This window comes from Medicago sativa, chromosome 3 (assembly GCF_051527215.1).
Source record: "Medicago sativa cultivar Bolivia chromosome 3, Bolivia_mono, whole genome shotgun sequence".
NCBI lineage: Eukaryota > Viridiplantae > Streptophyta > Magnoliopsida > Fabales > Fabaceae > Medicago > Medicago sativa.
In genome coordinates, this window is record NC_140751.1 from 61,803,663 (window position 1) to 61,820,316 (window position 16,654).

General features: G+C 34.0%; 3 protein-coding genes across 4 annotated transcripts; 1 reads left to right on the forward strand and 2 right to left on the reverse strand.

The window, feature by feature from the left end:
* The first annotated feature begins 663 nt into the window (after positions 1–663).
* On the forward strand, positions 664–2,654 carry LOC146938922 (protein OCTOPUS-like). Its single transcript, XM_085752769.1, has one exon. It carries the CDS (start codon positions 760–762, stop codon positions 2,461–2,463), a length of 1,704 nt encoding a protein of 567 aa, XP_085608895.1. The 5' UTR covers positions 664–759; the 3' UTR covers positions 2,464–2,654.
* Positions 2,655–5,445: 2,791 nt separating this feature from the next.
* Positions 5,446–6,452, reverse strand: LOC146938923 (uncharacterized). The gene is made up of 2 exons (XM_085752770.1): positions 6,241–6,452; positions 5,446–6,098 (listed from the first exon to the last, which is right to left on the reverse strand). Exons 1-2 carry the CDS (start codon positions 6,272–6,274, stop codon positions 5,668–5,670), a joined length of 465 nt encoding a protein of 154 aa, XP_085608896.1. The 5' UTR covers positions 6,275–6,452; the 3' UTR covers positions 5,446–5,667.
* A 2,035-nt stretch (positions 6,453–8,487) lies between these two features.
* LOC146938924 (protein NRT1/ PTR FAMILY 8.1-like) lies at positions 8,488–12,200 on the reverse strand. Of its 2 annotated transcripts, none has more exons than XM_085752772.1 (5): positions 12,102–12,200; positions 11,604–11,725; positions 10,585–10,802; positions 9,955–10,508; positions 8,488–9,447 (listed from the first exon to the last, which is right to left on the reverse strand). In XM_085752772.1, exons 2-5 carry the CDS (start codon positions 11,707–11,709, stop codon positions 8,613–8,615), a joined length of 1,713 nt encoding a protein of 570 aa, XP_085608898.1. In that variant the 5' UTR covers positions 11,710–11,725; positions 12,102–12,200; the 3' UTR covers positions 8,488–8,612. The 2 variants fall into 2 exon arrangements, with proteins under 2 accessions (XP_085608898.1, XP_085608899.1); XM_085752773.1 differs by having other exon boundaries at positions 11,853–12,147.
* Between the last annotated feature and the right edge of the window lie 4,454 nt (positions 12,201–16,654).

The window sequence follows — 16,654 nt, forward strand, 5'->3', positions numbered from 1 at the left end:
CTTAAGAATGTGAGAAATGCAATTTTCTTGTTTTTGTTGTCTAGCTTAATTTTACCACCAAAAAGTCATGTATTTGCGGGGAAAAAGTAGATGGAGGTTGAAGAAATTAGCGATTTTAGAAATTAGGGTTCATGTTATCAAACCTGATTCATTTTCTTATTATAATTTAATTCAATTTTTGTTTTTTTAGATATTAATGAATTAGTTTTTACATTTTGTATGTACTTAATTATTTCTGTTAATGACATGGAAACTTAATCAACGAACTCACACTGCCCCGTCATTAATTCCAAAGTATTACTTTTAAAACTAACCAATAGTTAATAAGGATAATTTGGTAAAATAACCATTCTCTTTCTTTTAATCATTGCATTTTTTAATATGTGTGTAAACACCTAAAACGACACTCATTTTGAAACGGAGGGAGTAAAAGAATAATTACTTTACTTAGAATGCTTAACGAGTCTCCCGAAAACACTCGTTAGCAACAAGACCCTTTTATATACAGTGCATGTGTAGACTGTTGAAATTGTGTGTCCAAACAAGGCCTGGTGTTTGTCATATAGGGTCATGTTTATTGATATGTAAGGCCTATGATCCTATGATATAAAAAGATAAGGAAAGAACCATTTATATATACCCTTAACAAAGTAAACGCTAATTATGTCGATTCATTCACTTCACTTTCACTTCCACTGTAACTAACATGCTCTCACACACTGTTATACTCTGCTTCCACTCCAACTCTCACTCTCACCCATGACTTCCAAAACGCGTCGTTTAACCACCTGTCACCGTCACCCTTCCCAACCCATCACCGGTTTCTGCGCTTCCTGCCTCACCGAACGTCTCTCCGGCATCGAATCCTCTTCCGCCGAAGCCGAACCTGAACTCCGTCGCACCAAATCTTGCTCTGGCAGCCGCGCCGGTGACCAAGCTTCTTCCTCCGCCGTCGAGCCTCGTCGTAGGTCGTGTGAGATCCTCGCTCCGCCGGAGCAGAACCGTGGCACGCTGTCTGACCTGTTTAACATCGACGACGAGAAGAAAAAGCAGAAGAAGAAACCTGGTTTGAATCGGTGTCTCGAAAACGAATCTCGAAAATCAGGTTTTGAGATTATCGATTTCGACGGTGGTTGTGACATTGGTAGGGTTTTAGGTGAAGATGAAAATGATGAAGAAGAGACGAAGACGATGAAGGAGTTTATAGATCTTGAAATTCGTAGCGGGAAGAATGCAGGGAGAGATTCTTCTAGAACGAGTTTCTGGGATGCGGCTTCGGTTTTCAGCAAGAGATTGAGGAAATGGAAGAGGAAACAAAAGTTGAAGAGAAACAATGCCGATTGCGAAGGCGGCGTTGTTACCGGAAATGGCGGTGGTTTGAGGAGTATGGAGGTTAAGAAGCAAAGTAGGAGAAATTTGAGAGAAACGCAATCTGAGGTTGGAGAATATGGTTTATCATTGGGTAGAAGATCATGTGATACTGATCCTAGGTTATCGGTGGATGATTCGAGGTTTTCTTTCGATGCGCCTCGTGCTTCTTGGGATGGTTATTTGATTGGGAAAACGTGTTCGAGGTTTTCGCCAATGGTTGCTATAAATGATGATAGGGTTTTGGTTGAAGAAGAAGAAGAAGAAGAAGATGAAGTAGGAGAAGAAGAGGTGGTGGTGAATTCGGAAAGTAGTGTTGGTGGACTATATCCTGGTGGTTCAGCTGAAACAAAGCATTACTATTCGGATCGGAGGAGGAGGAGTTTCGATAGGTCAAACCCTCGAAGGAAATCGGCGGTGATTGGAGATGTTGATGAATTGAGAGTCATATCTAATGCCAAGGTTTCTCCGGCTACAACCGAGTTATTCTACGGTGCAAAGGTTTTGATCACTGAGGAAGATTTGAGGGATGCTAATTTGAAACCTAAGAATATTGTTAATGTTCAATCTGATTGTAGAACAGGGTCTGCTTCTAAGGAAGCTTGTGATGTTGAAATTGGAAGTGATCAAAAGGGAACAAACAAGTTTCACAAATGGGGCAAGTTGTGGAATAAGTTGGGATTAGTACAGAAGAGAAAGGAAGATAAGTTGGGAGAGGAAGAATGTGTTGCTGGTGATGTTGTTAATAAGCCGATTGCAGAGTCTTGGCAGAAGTTGAGGAGGGTGGTTAATGGACAAGGGAGCGAATCGGTTAGCCAAAAGCTTATTCGTAGCTATAGTGTTAGTTGTAGAAATCATAGTAGAACGGCTAGTTTAGTTAATGGTCTTGGTGGAGGACCGGAAACCAAAGGCAATGTTTTGAATGGAAGACAAGAGCTTACGCTTCAAAGGAATAGGAGTGTTAGGTATTCGACCAGTAATGTTGACACCGGGTTGTTGAGATTCTATTTGACCCCGTTGAAGAGCTATAGGCGAAGCAGATCGGGAAAGAGTAGCTCAAAGGATTTGAATCCATCGGCCAGAAGTTTCGTGTAAAGCTGTAACTTTTGATAGATTATCTGGTTGGAAAAATTATATATAGTGTTGTTGTTTCTTGTCCATTAGATAAAGTTCATCACGTTGTTAGATTTTTGGTTGCAATTGTTCAGTGTTCACATTATGTTTGTAGCAGAATAGAACATCGATACCATGATATTATTAGCATAATAAATTTCTGATTGCAACAATGCTAGGAGTAACATGATACACAACACTAGATTTTACTTAGATTTTATTGCAGAAAGACTTCTTAATCTGGGTAAGATGCAGGTTAGGTTTCCATAGCTTGTTATGGTAGCATGGAATATGCTTTAACTTCCAATTTCTGGCCCATAGTATGTAACTTTCCCCTGTATTTTTATGCTTAAACTAGTACACATTAATGATATAGATTCTCTCATTCTTGAATCTTGATATATAATCTAGAAATTAGAAAATGAATGTTATGAATTGGCCTTGAGTTCCTGATTTAACAGTGAGGTATGACCATATAAGTTTTAGGACGGCTATTTGATTCGTAATTTGGTATATCATAATCATAATTCATAAGAACAATTTAATACAGGATCATAAATTAGTTTTAACAGTTACATAAATCAAAATTAGGATAATCCCATCTCATCAAAGTTTGTATGCTATTGCTTAATACTTCACTCATGTGGTTTGGCTTGAAACTGGATATGGCAGACTTAAAATCTAGTTTACTTGCATTAGAGTTTGAAGATATATGTTGGTGCTTAGCCTCTGCATTTGTAACGTTTGTTTCTCAGTGCTTCTATTGAAGTTTTATGTTGATATTTTGGTGCTTAGCTTCTGTAGTTCTAAGCAATTCATCTCACTGAATTTATGTATTGCTTGTGTTTTGATTGGAAATGAATAAAATTTAGTTCATATTTGTTGAATTTCAATTTATTTCAAGTGTTGATGGTAAGCTTACTGTGTCATTTTATTTTCTGCCACTGTTATTCTGTTAACAGTGAATATATTTTTTTCTTACACAAACAAAACTTATGTCATTTCATTAAAAATAATAGTAGCAATACAACTTGGAATTGGGTGTCCTTGTGAGCTTAGCTCAGTTGGTATGGACAATGCATAAAATATGCAAGGTCCGGGGTTCAAATCTCGGCCACCACAAAAAAGAAACTTGGAATTGGGGAGCACTTGGGTGACATTATGCTTGGTGACATTAGTCAACCACAATGTCACAATGTCACCCAAATGCTATCCATTGGAATTACATCAAAAATATTGAGTGAAGCATGAGATAAAGCTGCCCTTGCAAGAGCATGAGCGCTTCCATTTGTTTGATGCCTAGTAAACACAACTTCATGGTTGTTAAAATTTTGGAGTAAACTTCTAAATTTTTAACTATTAACCCATACTCCGAATGATTCACATTATTGGAATGCATGTCATCAACTAACATATTGCAGTCTGATTCAAAGATAATCCTCTGATGACCCAATGTTGTGATCCACTTGATGCCTTGATGCCTTGATGCAGCCCCCAAGCTTCTTAAAAGTGAATATTTGGGATTTAGTCATGATATCTCTGATGAAAGTGTAACTGCTACTTCTGGAGATGTTTTCACTGTTCACTCACTGATTTTATTGAATTTTGTTTTCAAAATTTTCATCATGTAAAAGTCTTATTATAGTAAGTTTTGCTGATCAGCTATTTGATTCAAAAAAACATTATCATTACCCAAGGTAAACCCAGCTTCAGATCTTGACCATGATGATGTCAGGTTTCGAGCAGTTACTACCAAAAAGGCTTCTAGCAGTTAACATTGTACAGTCGAAATATTACTTTTCATAAAGTAGTTACTAAACTTGCAGTTTTGTCTAGTCCTCCAACCATGTCTTGTCCTTAACATAACAATAGTTACCAAACTTGCACTTTTGTCTAGTCCTCCAACCATGTCGTGCCTCTAACATAACATAATGATGCATAAGAACGAGTTGACTTTGATATAAAGAATTTCCTTTGCTTAAACATTATAATTACCCAAATTCATCGTTCAGTAAACCATGAAAAGAAATAGAATTGGATTTGACACCACTGATCTTTTTCTCAGGAATGCTTATTGTTTCCTTTCATGTCTTTCTTTACAGAGACATTCTGCAAAAAAGCTCTATCCTGCAAACGGTGGAAGTGCTTGATTGGTAATCATTACATTTTGAAAGGTTTTTTTTAAGTTGAAACGTAACTCATCAATAAAATTAAATTAACCCCCAGGGCTAAAATACTCAACTTTCTTGCCTGTTAACACAATGTTTAAAAAATTGAACAATTAGCCCACATAAATTGGCATCCAAATTGAACCTGATATTGAATCGGCGAGATCTTAAAATTATGGTGCAATTGTATTAAACCGTTCAAATCGGGGTGGAAGCATGATCAAACCACTCAAAATATCAAACGGTAACAATAGCAATATCGGTTCACGGTTCAACCATCTAAATTCTTGCACTACCATTGTATTTCTGATTACTCTTCTTGATGCTTGGTGAATGCTAGCAATTCTCTATTTCTAGTGAAAAGTGGTTCTACATTTTTTTTTTTATGGTAGTTATAATGAACTATTTTGTTGTACAAAAACAAAGGACCTATTTTCTTCACAGATTTAACATTTGCTATAACTAAGCTCAGCATGAACATAACAAAGTTGGTGCTATGAACAGAACAAAAGTTTTGACAAATTTGTTCCACTCCTATTGATAGAATCATGCAAAAATGAAAATAAGAAAGCTGTAGTAGCCTATAACCAACTAAAAATCCAGCAAAGGAAATTACTGCCTCCGTTTGTTTCTGCGGCAAAACAAGCTCAGACGTGTGTTTGAGCTGATGCTACTAATTATAGCTTCTTAAAAATCAAGTTTGTTTTGCCTTGGGACGCGAGAAAGAGAACCAAAACACTGATCCAAACGCAACATTAGACAAACACATGAGCATCCACACCAACAAAGAAAGGCATAGTTAAGATTCTTTCCCTTTGATCATCATCCAATGTTTAATCAAACATTCTTTTAGAAAGAAAGAATTAATCAAACATTTTTATCAGTTCATTATTTATCATTCATTATTTATCATTCATTTATCATGTAGCATCCATAACATATGTTTACTAAAGTATACTACAATAGCAACCAAATCAGTTCATGAATCATAGAAGTGACACAGACATTCCCTATGCAATCACTCCACATCAATTCCCTTTTCTCGAAGCTCGGCTACAACCTCATTCTTCATCTTCAACCACATCTTCTGAGCTTCCTGATCAGCCTTCTTTTTCTTCATCTCCTCCCGCCCGCTTGCATCCTTATCATCACTCTCAACAATCCCTTTAAGGGTGTTTCCAATCATTTTTCCTTTCGCCATAAACTCCTTCACCGATTCTACCTCACCAAGGTACAAATTGGCCTCCTCAAACTTCTCCTTTATCGTTGGCGACTTCTTCCTCCACCACACCATCGGCGAACCTCCGTTATAAATCCACAAACCACCAAGTATGGTGTAGGTGCAAAGTAAGGCCTTCCCAATTTGCTTATAAAAGTAGTAATCTTCACTTTCCAACCCAATTTTATTCATGTATTGTTTCGCATGCATTGAACTCAGCATATGAAAACCTGCATTTGAATATATAAGTACATAATGCATTATAGAAATTATTAGAGTTCAGTATTTGTGTGAGACATTTTATCAAACAGTTGGTGAGCAAGAATTGGATTGTATTGAGATCAGTTCGATTTATTAAGCATAGAAAGGTACCTGTTTTGGGGTCCTTAAAACGCTTGGGAAACATTGCAAAATAGGAAATTTGATGTGTTAGTTAGTTTAGGGAGGGAGTGATTTTATTAATGATAATAATCTTCAAGACCAAAAGGGATGATAAGGGGGTTCGTTGTTTTTGCTTGTGTTGTGAAAACTTTGATACAGAGATGTATTCAGCTGATAAGTATTATGGGAACTCAAGACATTTTTTTTGCCATGATAAAGTAAAAAAGGCCTCGCAAATTTTTTTGGAACTTTTATCGGAAATAATAATAGTATTTTTTTCAAATAATCCTACTGGATAAAAATTCAAAGATAAATAAATGGAAAATACAAGGTTGGAACTCTAACCCTTACATGTAATCTTCAATTGAGTTAAACTCTGAAACTAATTTTTCTTTTTTGATTGGGATTAATAATAATTATTAATGACAAAATGGATGGTCATTTCCAACTTACTTAAAACTTAAGAATAAAATTTAAGTCATTCATTGTCAATATCTACTAAATACAATTTAGTTCAATTCATATTAATGAGCTTCGTATAAGAAGAATAATTCAGAAGAACTGAATTCACTTTTCAATGAAATATTTTTTTTACCGGACTTTACTTACCTCATAGAACTTTCAATTATTAGAGTAATTTTCTCCTAGAAACAAGAGAATGAGTATCAAAAAATCTAATTCAATTCATCTATTAACGTTTTTTTTATCCGTCTAATTATTTAACTTTTCAAATTTCAATAAGATAAACAATTTATGTATAATAAATAATTTAATTATTATATTATTTCAATTATATTTTTTAAATTGATAACTTTTTATCAATAACTAAAATTATTTTTAAATAATAAATAAATAAGTAAAGTGGTGGCCATTTGCTTTCTTTTTTAATAAAAATATTTATTTTAATAAATAAATTATTTATTTATATATAAATTTTCATCTAAAAATTTTGTAGTATGATTTATTTAAGGTGAGTTGTTGAATAAAAAGTGAATGAATCGTAATTTTTTTTTTGGTGGTGGCCGAGGTTCGAACCCCAGACCTTGCATATTTTATGCATTGTCCATATCAACTGAGCTAAGCTCGACAAATGAATCTTAATATAACTATATTGTGAAATAGATTTGATAAAAAAATATTGTGAAATAGATAAATTGAATCTTATTCATGATTTATTTCCGTCCACCCATACAGCATGCCATCGTGTCGTTCCGTCGTCTGCATGTTCTCTGTAACGATTTTTATTTATTTTTGACCAAGTATAAGTCCTTTATAACGAAACTATAGTTCATTTTCAGCATTTCACACTACATATACATACACTAACGAGCACTAGAATACAAAGGAATAGTTTTCAAAACAAAATATGTATGAATTTTTTTATGATAAAACAAAGGTTGATGATTTCGTGTCTCATAAATCATAAATATACACTTTATCAGAAGTTATTTGTTGGTAAATTTCCCAACAAAATATTGTCAATTCAACTGAAGTTTCCCTTCCCTATTATTCTCCATATTTATTCATTTACTTTATGGCAATCAAACATTAAGAATGTTATCTACTGCTTTAAAACTTGAGTTACATACTTATATCGAACTGTTCGGAAGTAGCCAAAACCAAAAGCCTAACCCGCTATAAATTAGGGCTCACTTACTCAAAGGCCCACTCATGCTCTCATACTGACTTGAACGTCAGGGCGCCTGCAGGGACAAGAACCCCCTTCTCCTCAACGAGGTTGCGGCCTCATATTATCCGAGCATTGCCATCAACCACTGGAGCACCTACTTCCGTTGATCCACCACCAACGGTTATTTTTATCCTCCTCAGGTAAATTCTGTTTGTTCTGAACAGAACCTTATTCGGGTTGTTTCAAAATTAATTCAAGTCATGTTGAAACTTGTAATATATTTAACATATTTTCTATTGTATTAAAGTCTCCAGATCAAGGCACTGGAATTTCAGCGTTCCTTATTTGGCATTCTCCTGACATGAATTGAAAGAAAGGAATATAAAAAAAGCATATATTTTAGTACTTTTAAGGCTTGGTTTGTTTGTTGAAATCAGATTGGAAATGTTGAGTTTTGATAGCTGAACTCACCAAAGTAGAATTGGTCATGATCCAGAAATAGTGGATTAATCAACTAGGGATGTCATTAATTTAATGTCTTACATTTTACTAGACTCCTTACAAACCGAACTAAAATTTTTGATTCTAAAACTAAAATATCTCTGCACTTTTGAATGATAGTCTCAAATTTAAGTATTAATAGTAAGAACTTTACAATTTTCAACATTTTGAAAAGCTTCAACTCAAACATTTGATTTCACATAGAGATTACAGTGAATACTCGACACATTTTTCAGCGAAGAGTTCCAACTGTTTTCTTATAAGTATACAACCTAGCCACCAAAACATACACTATCAAATTAAGTATGCTTAACACTGCCAATAACCAAAAGAAATAATCAACGTGACCATAATTTAGATTATCAGGTATCCATCCAGGACTTCCATTCTTTGTACTGATATTTGTCACAATTGTCACAAGCAGAGAACTCAAGTACTGTCCAAACGCAACAGTGAGTAGCGATAGAGCGGAACACAAACTTCTCATAGCGTCAGGAGCTTGTTCATAGAAAAACTCCAATTGACCGATAAATGTGAACACTTCTGCACAACCAATAAGAAAATACTGTGGAACCTGCCAAAATATTGTCATTGGTATCTCCTCAAGTTCATAGTAGTTGTTTCTTCTTACAGTTCTAAGTCTTACGAGCTCCAAAAATGCTGCAGCTACCATTGAAAATATGGATATGAAGAGGCCGATTCCCATTCTTTGGAGCTGAGTTAGGCCGTTTTTGTGGCCAGTGAACTTTCTTGCCAACGGTACGATGATCCGGTCGTACACCGGGACCCAAAATATGACACTGAGGGTATCGAAGATAGAGAGTGATGCTGGTGGGATTTTGAAGCTAGAGTTGCCAACATGAGTATTCATGGTTTGTCCTTGTAACACAAATAAGGTGCTCATTTGACCGTAGACAGTTGCGAATATGATGCCAGTGGCCCATACAGGAAGCAATCTTAGAATGGATTTCAGTTCCTCCACTTGTGTAACAGTGCAAAGTCTCCATGGATTTATTGAGTCCTTCAGATTGTCTGATTCACCTTGCACTGCTGCTTTGTCGAAAAATCTGTTGCACAATAAACAGGTGAATAAAAACTGAATAACAGAATAACCTATAGTTCTTTTTTATGACGTTAAACACAGGCTGCTAATGTCTAATTGGTTTGTCCGTGCCTGATATGGACTGAGATACTCTAGTCGGAAAAACTCTGCATTCACGCAGTCACACGATCTCAGTCATCCAATCTTGTATTCAAACTTTGCAAAATAAGTCCAAAACACGAAGTTTAATCGTGAACCGTTTAATGAAGATTGGATAGTCCGAATCTTCAACAGTGTGATTGCATGGCTACAGGAAATCCATTTCCACATAATACTTTCAAGAACAATTGAAAAACTAGAGATCATGAATCATGAGATTTTCATATATTGATATGATAGCATGGAATGAATATAGACTAAAACCTGCCTCTATTGTAGAATTCAATTGTCACATAAAAATCGCTTCTAATACTGATTAGTCAATAAAGAAAAACCAAATTGGTTGAGTAGGTAATTGTTGTATTTTCTATACCTCAACTCATTTGTGTGATCAAGCTTGCGGCTTCCCTTGATAGCAGATTCTGTATCAGCAATCTCATACAAAAGAGACTTATCAGTAGGTGCATCAACACTGTATTTTCTTATCGATGCAACGATCACCTGAGCGATACGAGTAAGGGGGCTTCCACCAGGCTTCTGATTCCTATACAGTTTAGTTCCAGAAAAGAAACTCACCACTGCAATTGCCATTGCAACTGCTGGAATGCCAAATCCCCATCCCCAACCGACATTGTCTTGAATCCAAACTAATAAAGAAGATGCAATGAGAGCACCGATGTTGATTGAGAAATAAAACCAGTTGAAGAAAGAACTCTTGTGTTTCTTCTCGTCTTCGTCGTCGTCGTCGAACTGATCTGCTCCGTAGGATGAAACACAAGGCTTGATTCCACCTGTGCCAAGAGCTATGAGGTAAAGTGCTAAGAAGCACACTGCACTTTGTAGAGTGGTAGCATGGCAATTATCTTTTCCTTGACATTCTGGTTTTATGCCAGAAACTGATGCAGATAATGTCAATAGTGTCATTCCCTGATCAAAAACAACAATACCTTTTAGATTATTGAATAGCTACTTATCAAGTATAGATTGAAGTGACCATACTCACAATAACATAGAGTATTGAAAAGCTGGCAATGGTCCAGTATCTTCCAAGATAGGAATCAGCCACAAATGCTCCAATTAATGGTGTGATGTAGCATGTTCCAGACCAATTAGAGACATTCTTGGAAGCAACAGCACTATGCTGATGCAGCCTCTCCTTAAAATAAAGCACCAAATTTGTGCTCATCCCATAATAAGCCAATCTCTCACAACATTCATTTCCTGTATAAATTGAATCTTGAATTAATAAGCATAGCATAAACATATGACCCTATTTGGATAAACAACTGAACTTAGCTTTTACTCCCTACGTCCCAAAAATATGATAAGCGCTTATCATATCATATAAGTAATTGTATAAAGTGTTTTTTTTTTAACCACTTCAAAAAATTATTTCATATATATATCAAGGATTAATTACACATGAATAGAAGGCAAGCGGCAACAAGCTGCGCCCTTAAGCCTTTTTGCGTGGCAAAACCAATCCTTGTAAACACAACATTCGTGGACCTAGGAGTCATGACATTGATCTGCATGACCCTTTGAACTCTATGTAGAAGGTCAACAGCCTCTGGTGCTAGGAAGTCAAGTGTCAAAGACAAATGGTATAAAAGCATGTTGATTGTCAGAACACACTTTTTCGTGTTTGACCACTTTGCTTGACGCAGCTTTTAGGGATGTTTGTCCTACCTTAAAATCCCCGACCCCTAATCCTACGAGTGGTGAAACCTCGGTCAAGTCCAGACATGCATGTTTTCCTCCTACCCATCCGTACACCATAACATCTACAGGCCTAAGTGTCGATCTTCTATCTTGTATAAAGTCAACCTATTTTAATAAGTTATAAGCTCTTTTCATAAGCTATCATAGAGAACTAATGAAAATAAGCTAAAAATGGTTGATGGTTATGCCATAAGCTATTTTCATAACTCTCTCAAACACTCTCAAAAGTGTCTATGTCAGTGGATAAACTCAAATATGTCAATTCAAACAGTTTTGAGTTTGTATAAACACAAGAATTACCCAAGATAAAGGGGCAGGCTTTCCATGTTCCAGTTTTCTTTCTATTAGCTGGATTTCCAAGATAATCCACTGTTCCATCTTTTGAGTAAACATTTTCTTCTTCCATTGTAATTCACTTGCAACTGCAACCAACCAAGAAACAATGAAATTGAAACATCAAGATCTTAGAATAACATTTTATAATTTATAATTGTTATGTCAAAAAAAATTCTCAAAATTGGACATGGTTATATGGAAAAAGAAAATCACATCTTTTGAACAAGATATAACTAGTAGAAGTATAATGATTAATGAGTTCTTTCTTTCTTTCTTTAAAAGGCAATTTATTCAGGATATCCAAAATAGTGAAGGAATCAAATACATAAATCCAGAATCACTTGATGAAAACAAAGAGAGTGTAAAATATTGTTTGCAAACCAATGTTGGAATCTAGAAGAAATATCCCAAGATCAAAACACAAAAGGACAGTATATAGAATGAAATAAGTCAATCTTTTACCTTAAAGTTGGCAACTCAGAGAAGCAGTATCCAGCTAACTAGATATATTGTGTGTATAATAATTTAATATTTATATTGTATATAATTGTGAATTGTAATAATGGGCTAAAGGTGGGTTTGCTTTATTTATAGAATGGCCTTGTATAAGTTAGAATATGACATCATTTTTTCTTTGAATGATGATCTTACCAACTAGTTTAAGACTGTTGAATTGTCTTACGTGTTGTGATGTCATTTGAGTTGAAAACATATGATTTTTGGATTTAGCCTATGTTTGAGGTCAAATACATGGGTAGAGAAAATTAGAGGGACTTGGACTTAAATAGGTTGACTTATCAATTACTTAGTTCTCTTGCACCTATTTATTATTTTTAAAATATTAATAAAACGTTTTTACAAATAATATATTGATCCAGGTAGTAAGTGATTTGAACGCTTGAAACAAGTATTCACGAGTTTAATCCCTGCGTCTTACATAGCAAACAAGTTTGTTTGGGAGGAGGAAGTTCAACCCGTAACAAAAATTGTTTAGTTATTTAAACACTTTAAATATGTGGTACGAGGTTTTATCTTTGCCCCATAAAAAAAACTGGTTTTGGAGGAGAAAATTCCACTTTAATAACCAAAAAATGTTAAATATTTTTTCATTAAATATTTATTGCATTTAAATTTAAGTAACTACAAGAATACATTAATAAATCCTTTCAAAAAAAAACAGAATACAATAATAAATAAAATTCATGATTCAATTCTTAGTGATAACAATTTATCCCATCCAAATAAGTTAACCATTACCATCTGTCTACAACTTTATTTGATTTTTCTAAAAAAAAAAAAGAAACTCTCTTTAGTTTAGAAATTTATTTAAAAGTTCTGAAATAGTTCAGATTCAGGGATATACAGAATAATTAAAACTCTTATGCCAAATTGATGATACAAAAATATTAATAAAATTTAAAATGAAATGTCTTTCCAATTTTAATACGTAAGTGTGAGGTGGGTCTATATAGTGTGTACACTAATGGGAACATAAATGTGCTAAAAGACAAAGCAGAATTCCCATCCTCATTTATATAATGTTAGATTTTCAAAGGAGAAAAAAAAATAACTAATGCACCGTAGTGGCTAAAAAAAAGTAGCTATGATAGATAAAGGAAGAGTTTCTAAATTTATAAGATAAGCTTTCACATGATGTCACAAACTAGATTAATGAGAAAACAAACTATGGGACTGGGATATAAATAATTAATAAATCAAATCATTTATATAGATTAAGTCAAGATACAAGTTACTTTTAATTACTTTAATATTAACGGTAATATATTCTTTGGATAGGGGTTATTGGCCAAGAGGGAATAATACATAGTATATGACTTAGGTTCCTATATACTAAGGCATATGCATCATTGAAGAACAAATACGTGGTTTGTCATTAAAAAATCAATATAATATGATCAATATGAAATATGGATAGATTGATAACAACGTAGAAATAAATACAAACATATTTGACTTGTAGGTTATTTTAATTTCTAAAATAATATAAGAAATAAAAACGAAAGTAATATTTTGGATGTATATGAGTAGCTGATCATAGCTTCACCCTTTCACCCAATAAACTAAAATATAATTTGAGGATCCTTGTCCTCATGCTTACATTTACGTAGCGTTTGGCTTACACCGATAGAAGAAGAAATATGTAAAATAATGATTGTGATGATCGACGAACAATAATGTTTTGTATATCCATCATTAAAAAAAAAAAAGAAGTTTTATATAATATATGAATAGTGTTATAAAAATAATGGATTGGTCTTAGTGGTAAGAGATTTAGACTCTTTAAACACGTAGTTAGAGTTCGATTTCTGATTTATGCGTGTGAGAAAGATTCAATTGAAAAGGAAAAATTTATCTTGTATGTGCAATAAGTTCAAGGATTTAATTCATTAGAAATGTTTATGAGACATCATAAGTTGGCGTATGTAGTTAAAAAAAAATATAAAAATTTGGCGCATGAATATCTATAAGGGAAAATTACACTCACCTCCCTTGAGGTTTTCTTAAATAACAGTGACACCCCCTCTAGTTTTAAACTCAACACTAATCTCCCTTGTTTATTATTCAAATAGACAACCACCTCCCTTTTCACTTAACGCCGTTACTCTCTGTTAACTAACTCTTTTGATTTCACTCATCCTCACATTCACATTCTCTGTTACGAGTTCTCTCAGAAACTTGTTTGACTCAATTCCCTCATCAATCTCTTTCCATAACTTTTCATTATCTGGTTCGACTCCTCCTTCTACAACCACACTCAAATCCCTCAAATCTTTTGACTTTTCACAAAATTCCCTATATGCATCTTCCATAACTCCATGAATTCTCTCAAAAGCATTCAGAATTAATTTGAGTTTCTATAAACTTATTGGTTCAACTACCATCCAATTTTGCTGGAACTGACAATCAAGGCCAATTCTTTATTGGGCCTCTTCAAAAAACAACATTTGATGGCCAATGATTTGAAAGTTGTGTCCAATTTTCCTGAATTCATCCCTAACGCTAATATAATTTGAAATTGAGGATTTTTTTTCTTGCTTTTCCTAGAGTTTGTAGTTCCCTAGATGTGGAGTTTGGGAAGTTGAATGAATTTATATTTTTGTCTTTTGATGATGATGGTTTTGCAGAGTTTTGATGATGAGGCTTTTCCTAGAGTTTGAATGAATTTTATCTCTTCAAATTGGGTAATAACTTTGATCAAATCATGAGGTGAAACAAAAAAGAAGACACTAAAACAAATCAATTGCAATGATAAAAAGCGATCAATAGAAATAAAACAATCCACAAATACACTTGCAATACGGTGGCAGAAGATCTCTCAACAATGTGGAAAAAAAAATACTCAGTACCAGTAAGAACGTCAATGAGATTGAAAGAATTAATTAACGGAGACTAACGGTGTTAAGTAATAAGGGAGGTTAGTGTCGAATTAAAAACTAGAGGGGGTGTTAATGTTATTTAAGAAAACCTCAAGGGAGGTGAGTGTAATTTACCCTATCTATAATATACGCTTTTCGTTTTATTAGTAATTTTTTTAGGGAAGATTCAATTTGATTTCTCTTTTTTTCTTTTCAATCTAATATAATCTTTTACAACTCCTTGAACCTTTTATAATATCTAGAACTTATTGTTGAATCAACTAATTAGTAACTATATATGATTGAGAAGTTGTTTGAATATATGATTCAACAATATTTTAGCCACCGTAGTCATTGGCAGTGATCTAACCTGATTAGATGAATGACGTTCGGTGCAACAGTTTTGTATACATGTAAGCTCTAGAACGGCAGAGGTGTGTGTACCTGCAAACACTTCAACGTTCAAGTCAGTAAAAGAACAAAAATAAGGGTTAAGAGTTGAAATGAATTATACATTTGAAAATTGTGTAAAGCCCCCTTATATAGTGAGGAGACGCATGAACCGTTGTGAATGGCATGTCGTGGCGCTTGACGGTTACATATCTTCAAGAATCGTAACCGTCAAGCGAGATTTTATGACAATGTGGGTGACATTACAAATTCAATTTGAATTAGTCTCCCAGATTGTTGTGAGCACCACCCTCGCAAGGAGGGGTGTAAATGAGTAGACAACCCAATGTTGTATTAGGCCTGTTTTTATTGGACCTATACTTAAAATGGGCTTAGCCATTTTCATTGTACAGAATAGTAGCCCCCGAGTCGTTGCTCTTGGGCAAGAGTGATGACTTCGAGTGAGATAAAATTTATATAAGGATGAACCCTACGCTAGAGAGATGTTGAACTCATTGTTCGTACGATATTTACTTTTTAAATAAAAACCTTTTAAATAATCGATGGTCTTGTGTGGTGGTATTGATCAAGTAGAGATCCCTTCCCCTATCTCTCACTTTATTATATCTCTATCCTCTCATAGTTTCAATTTGTTCATCTTCTTACTATTTTTTTTCCCTTATTCTTCCTCATCTTGCAGGAAAATGTAGATTCTCGAAGATATGCAAATCTCAAAATTGAAAGAAAAAAAAAAAGGAAAAAAGCGATATAAAAATATAAAATTTGGAGAATGTTCAAAAATATGAAACCAACCATTGAAGGGCGTTTCTCCCACTTTTGACTTCAGTTGTTTGTGACTAATGTATGTATTGTTTGTTCTGCATAAATATTTAGATAATATATATATATATATATATATATATATATATGCAAAGGAATATTGTAATTCTTATAGATTGACAATTTTTATTTATAGGAAAAAGTAACATAATTCAACAATTTCAATAACATGAGAATTTTGTTTGGTAAATTCAATAATAAGAACTTCTCCATCCATATTGTTGCCCACATGTAATTTTTCATATATGATGTGTATAGTTCATTCTATATTCACATTATCTCATGTCGTCAAAATGGACAAGAATAATAAAATGAACAATTGATGCATTGATAGATCCATTTGGTAATGCACTCTTTATAGAAAATAAGAGGACATCTCATATAGAAGAGTTTTGAATGCAGTTCATT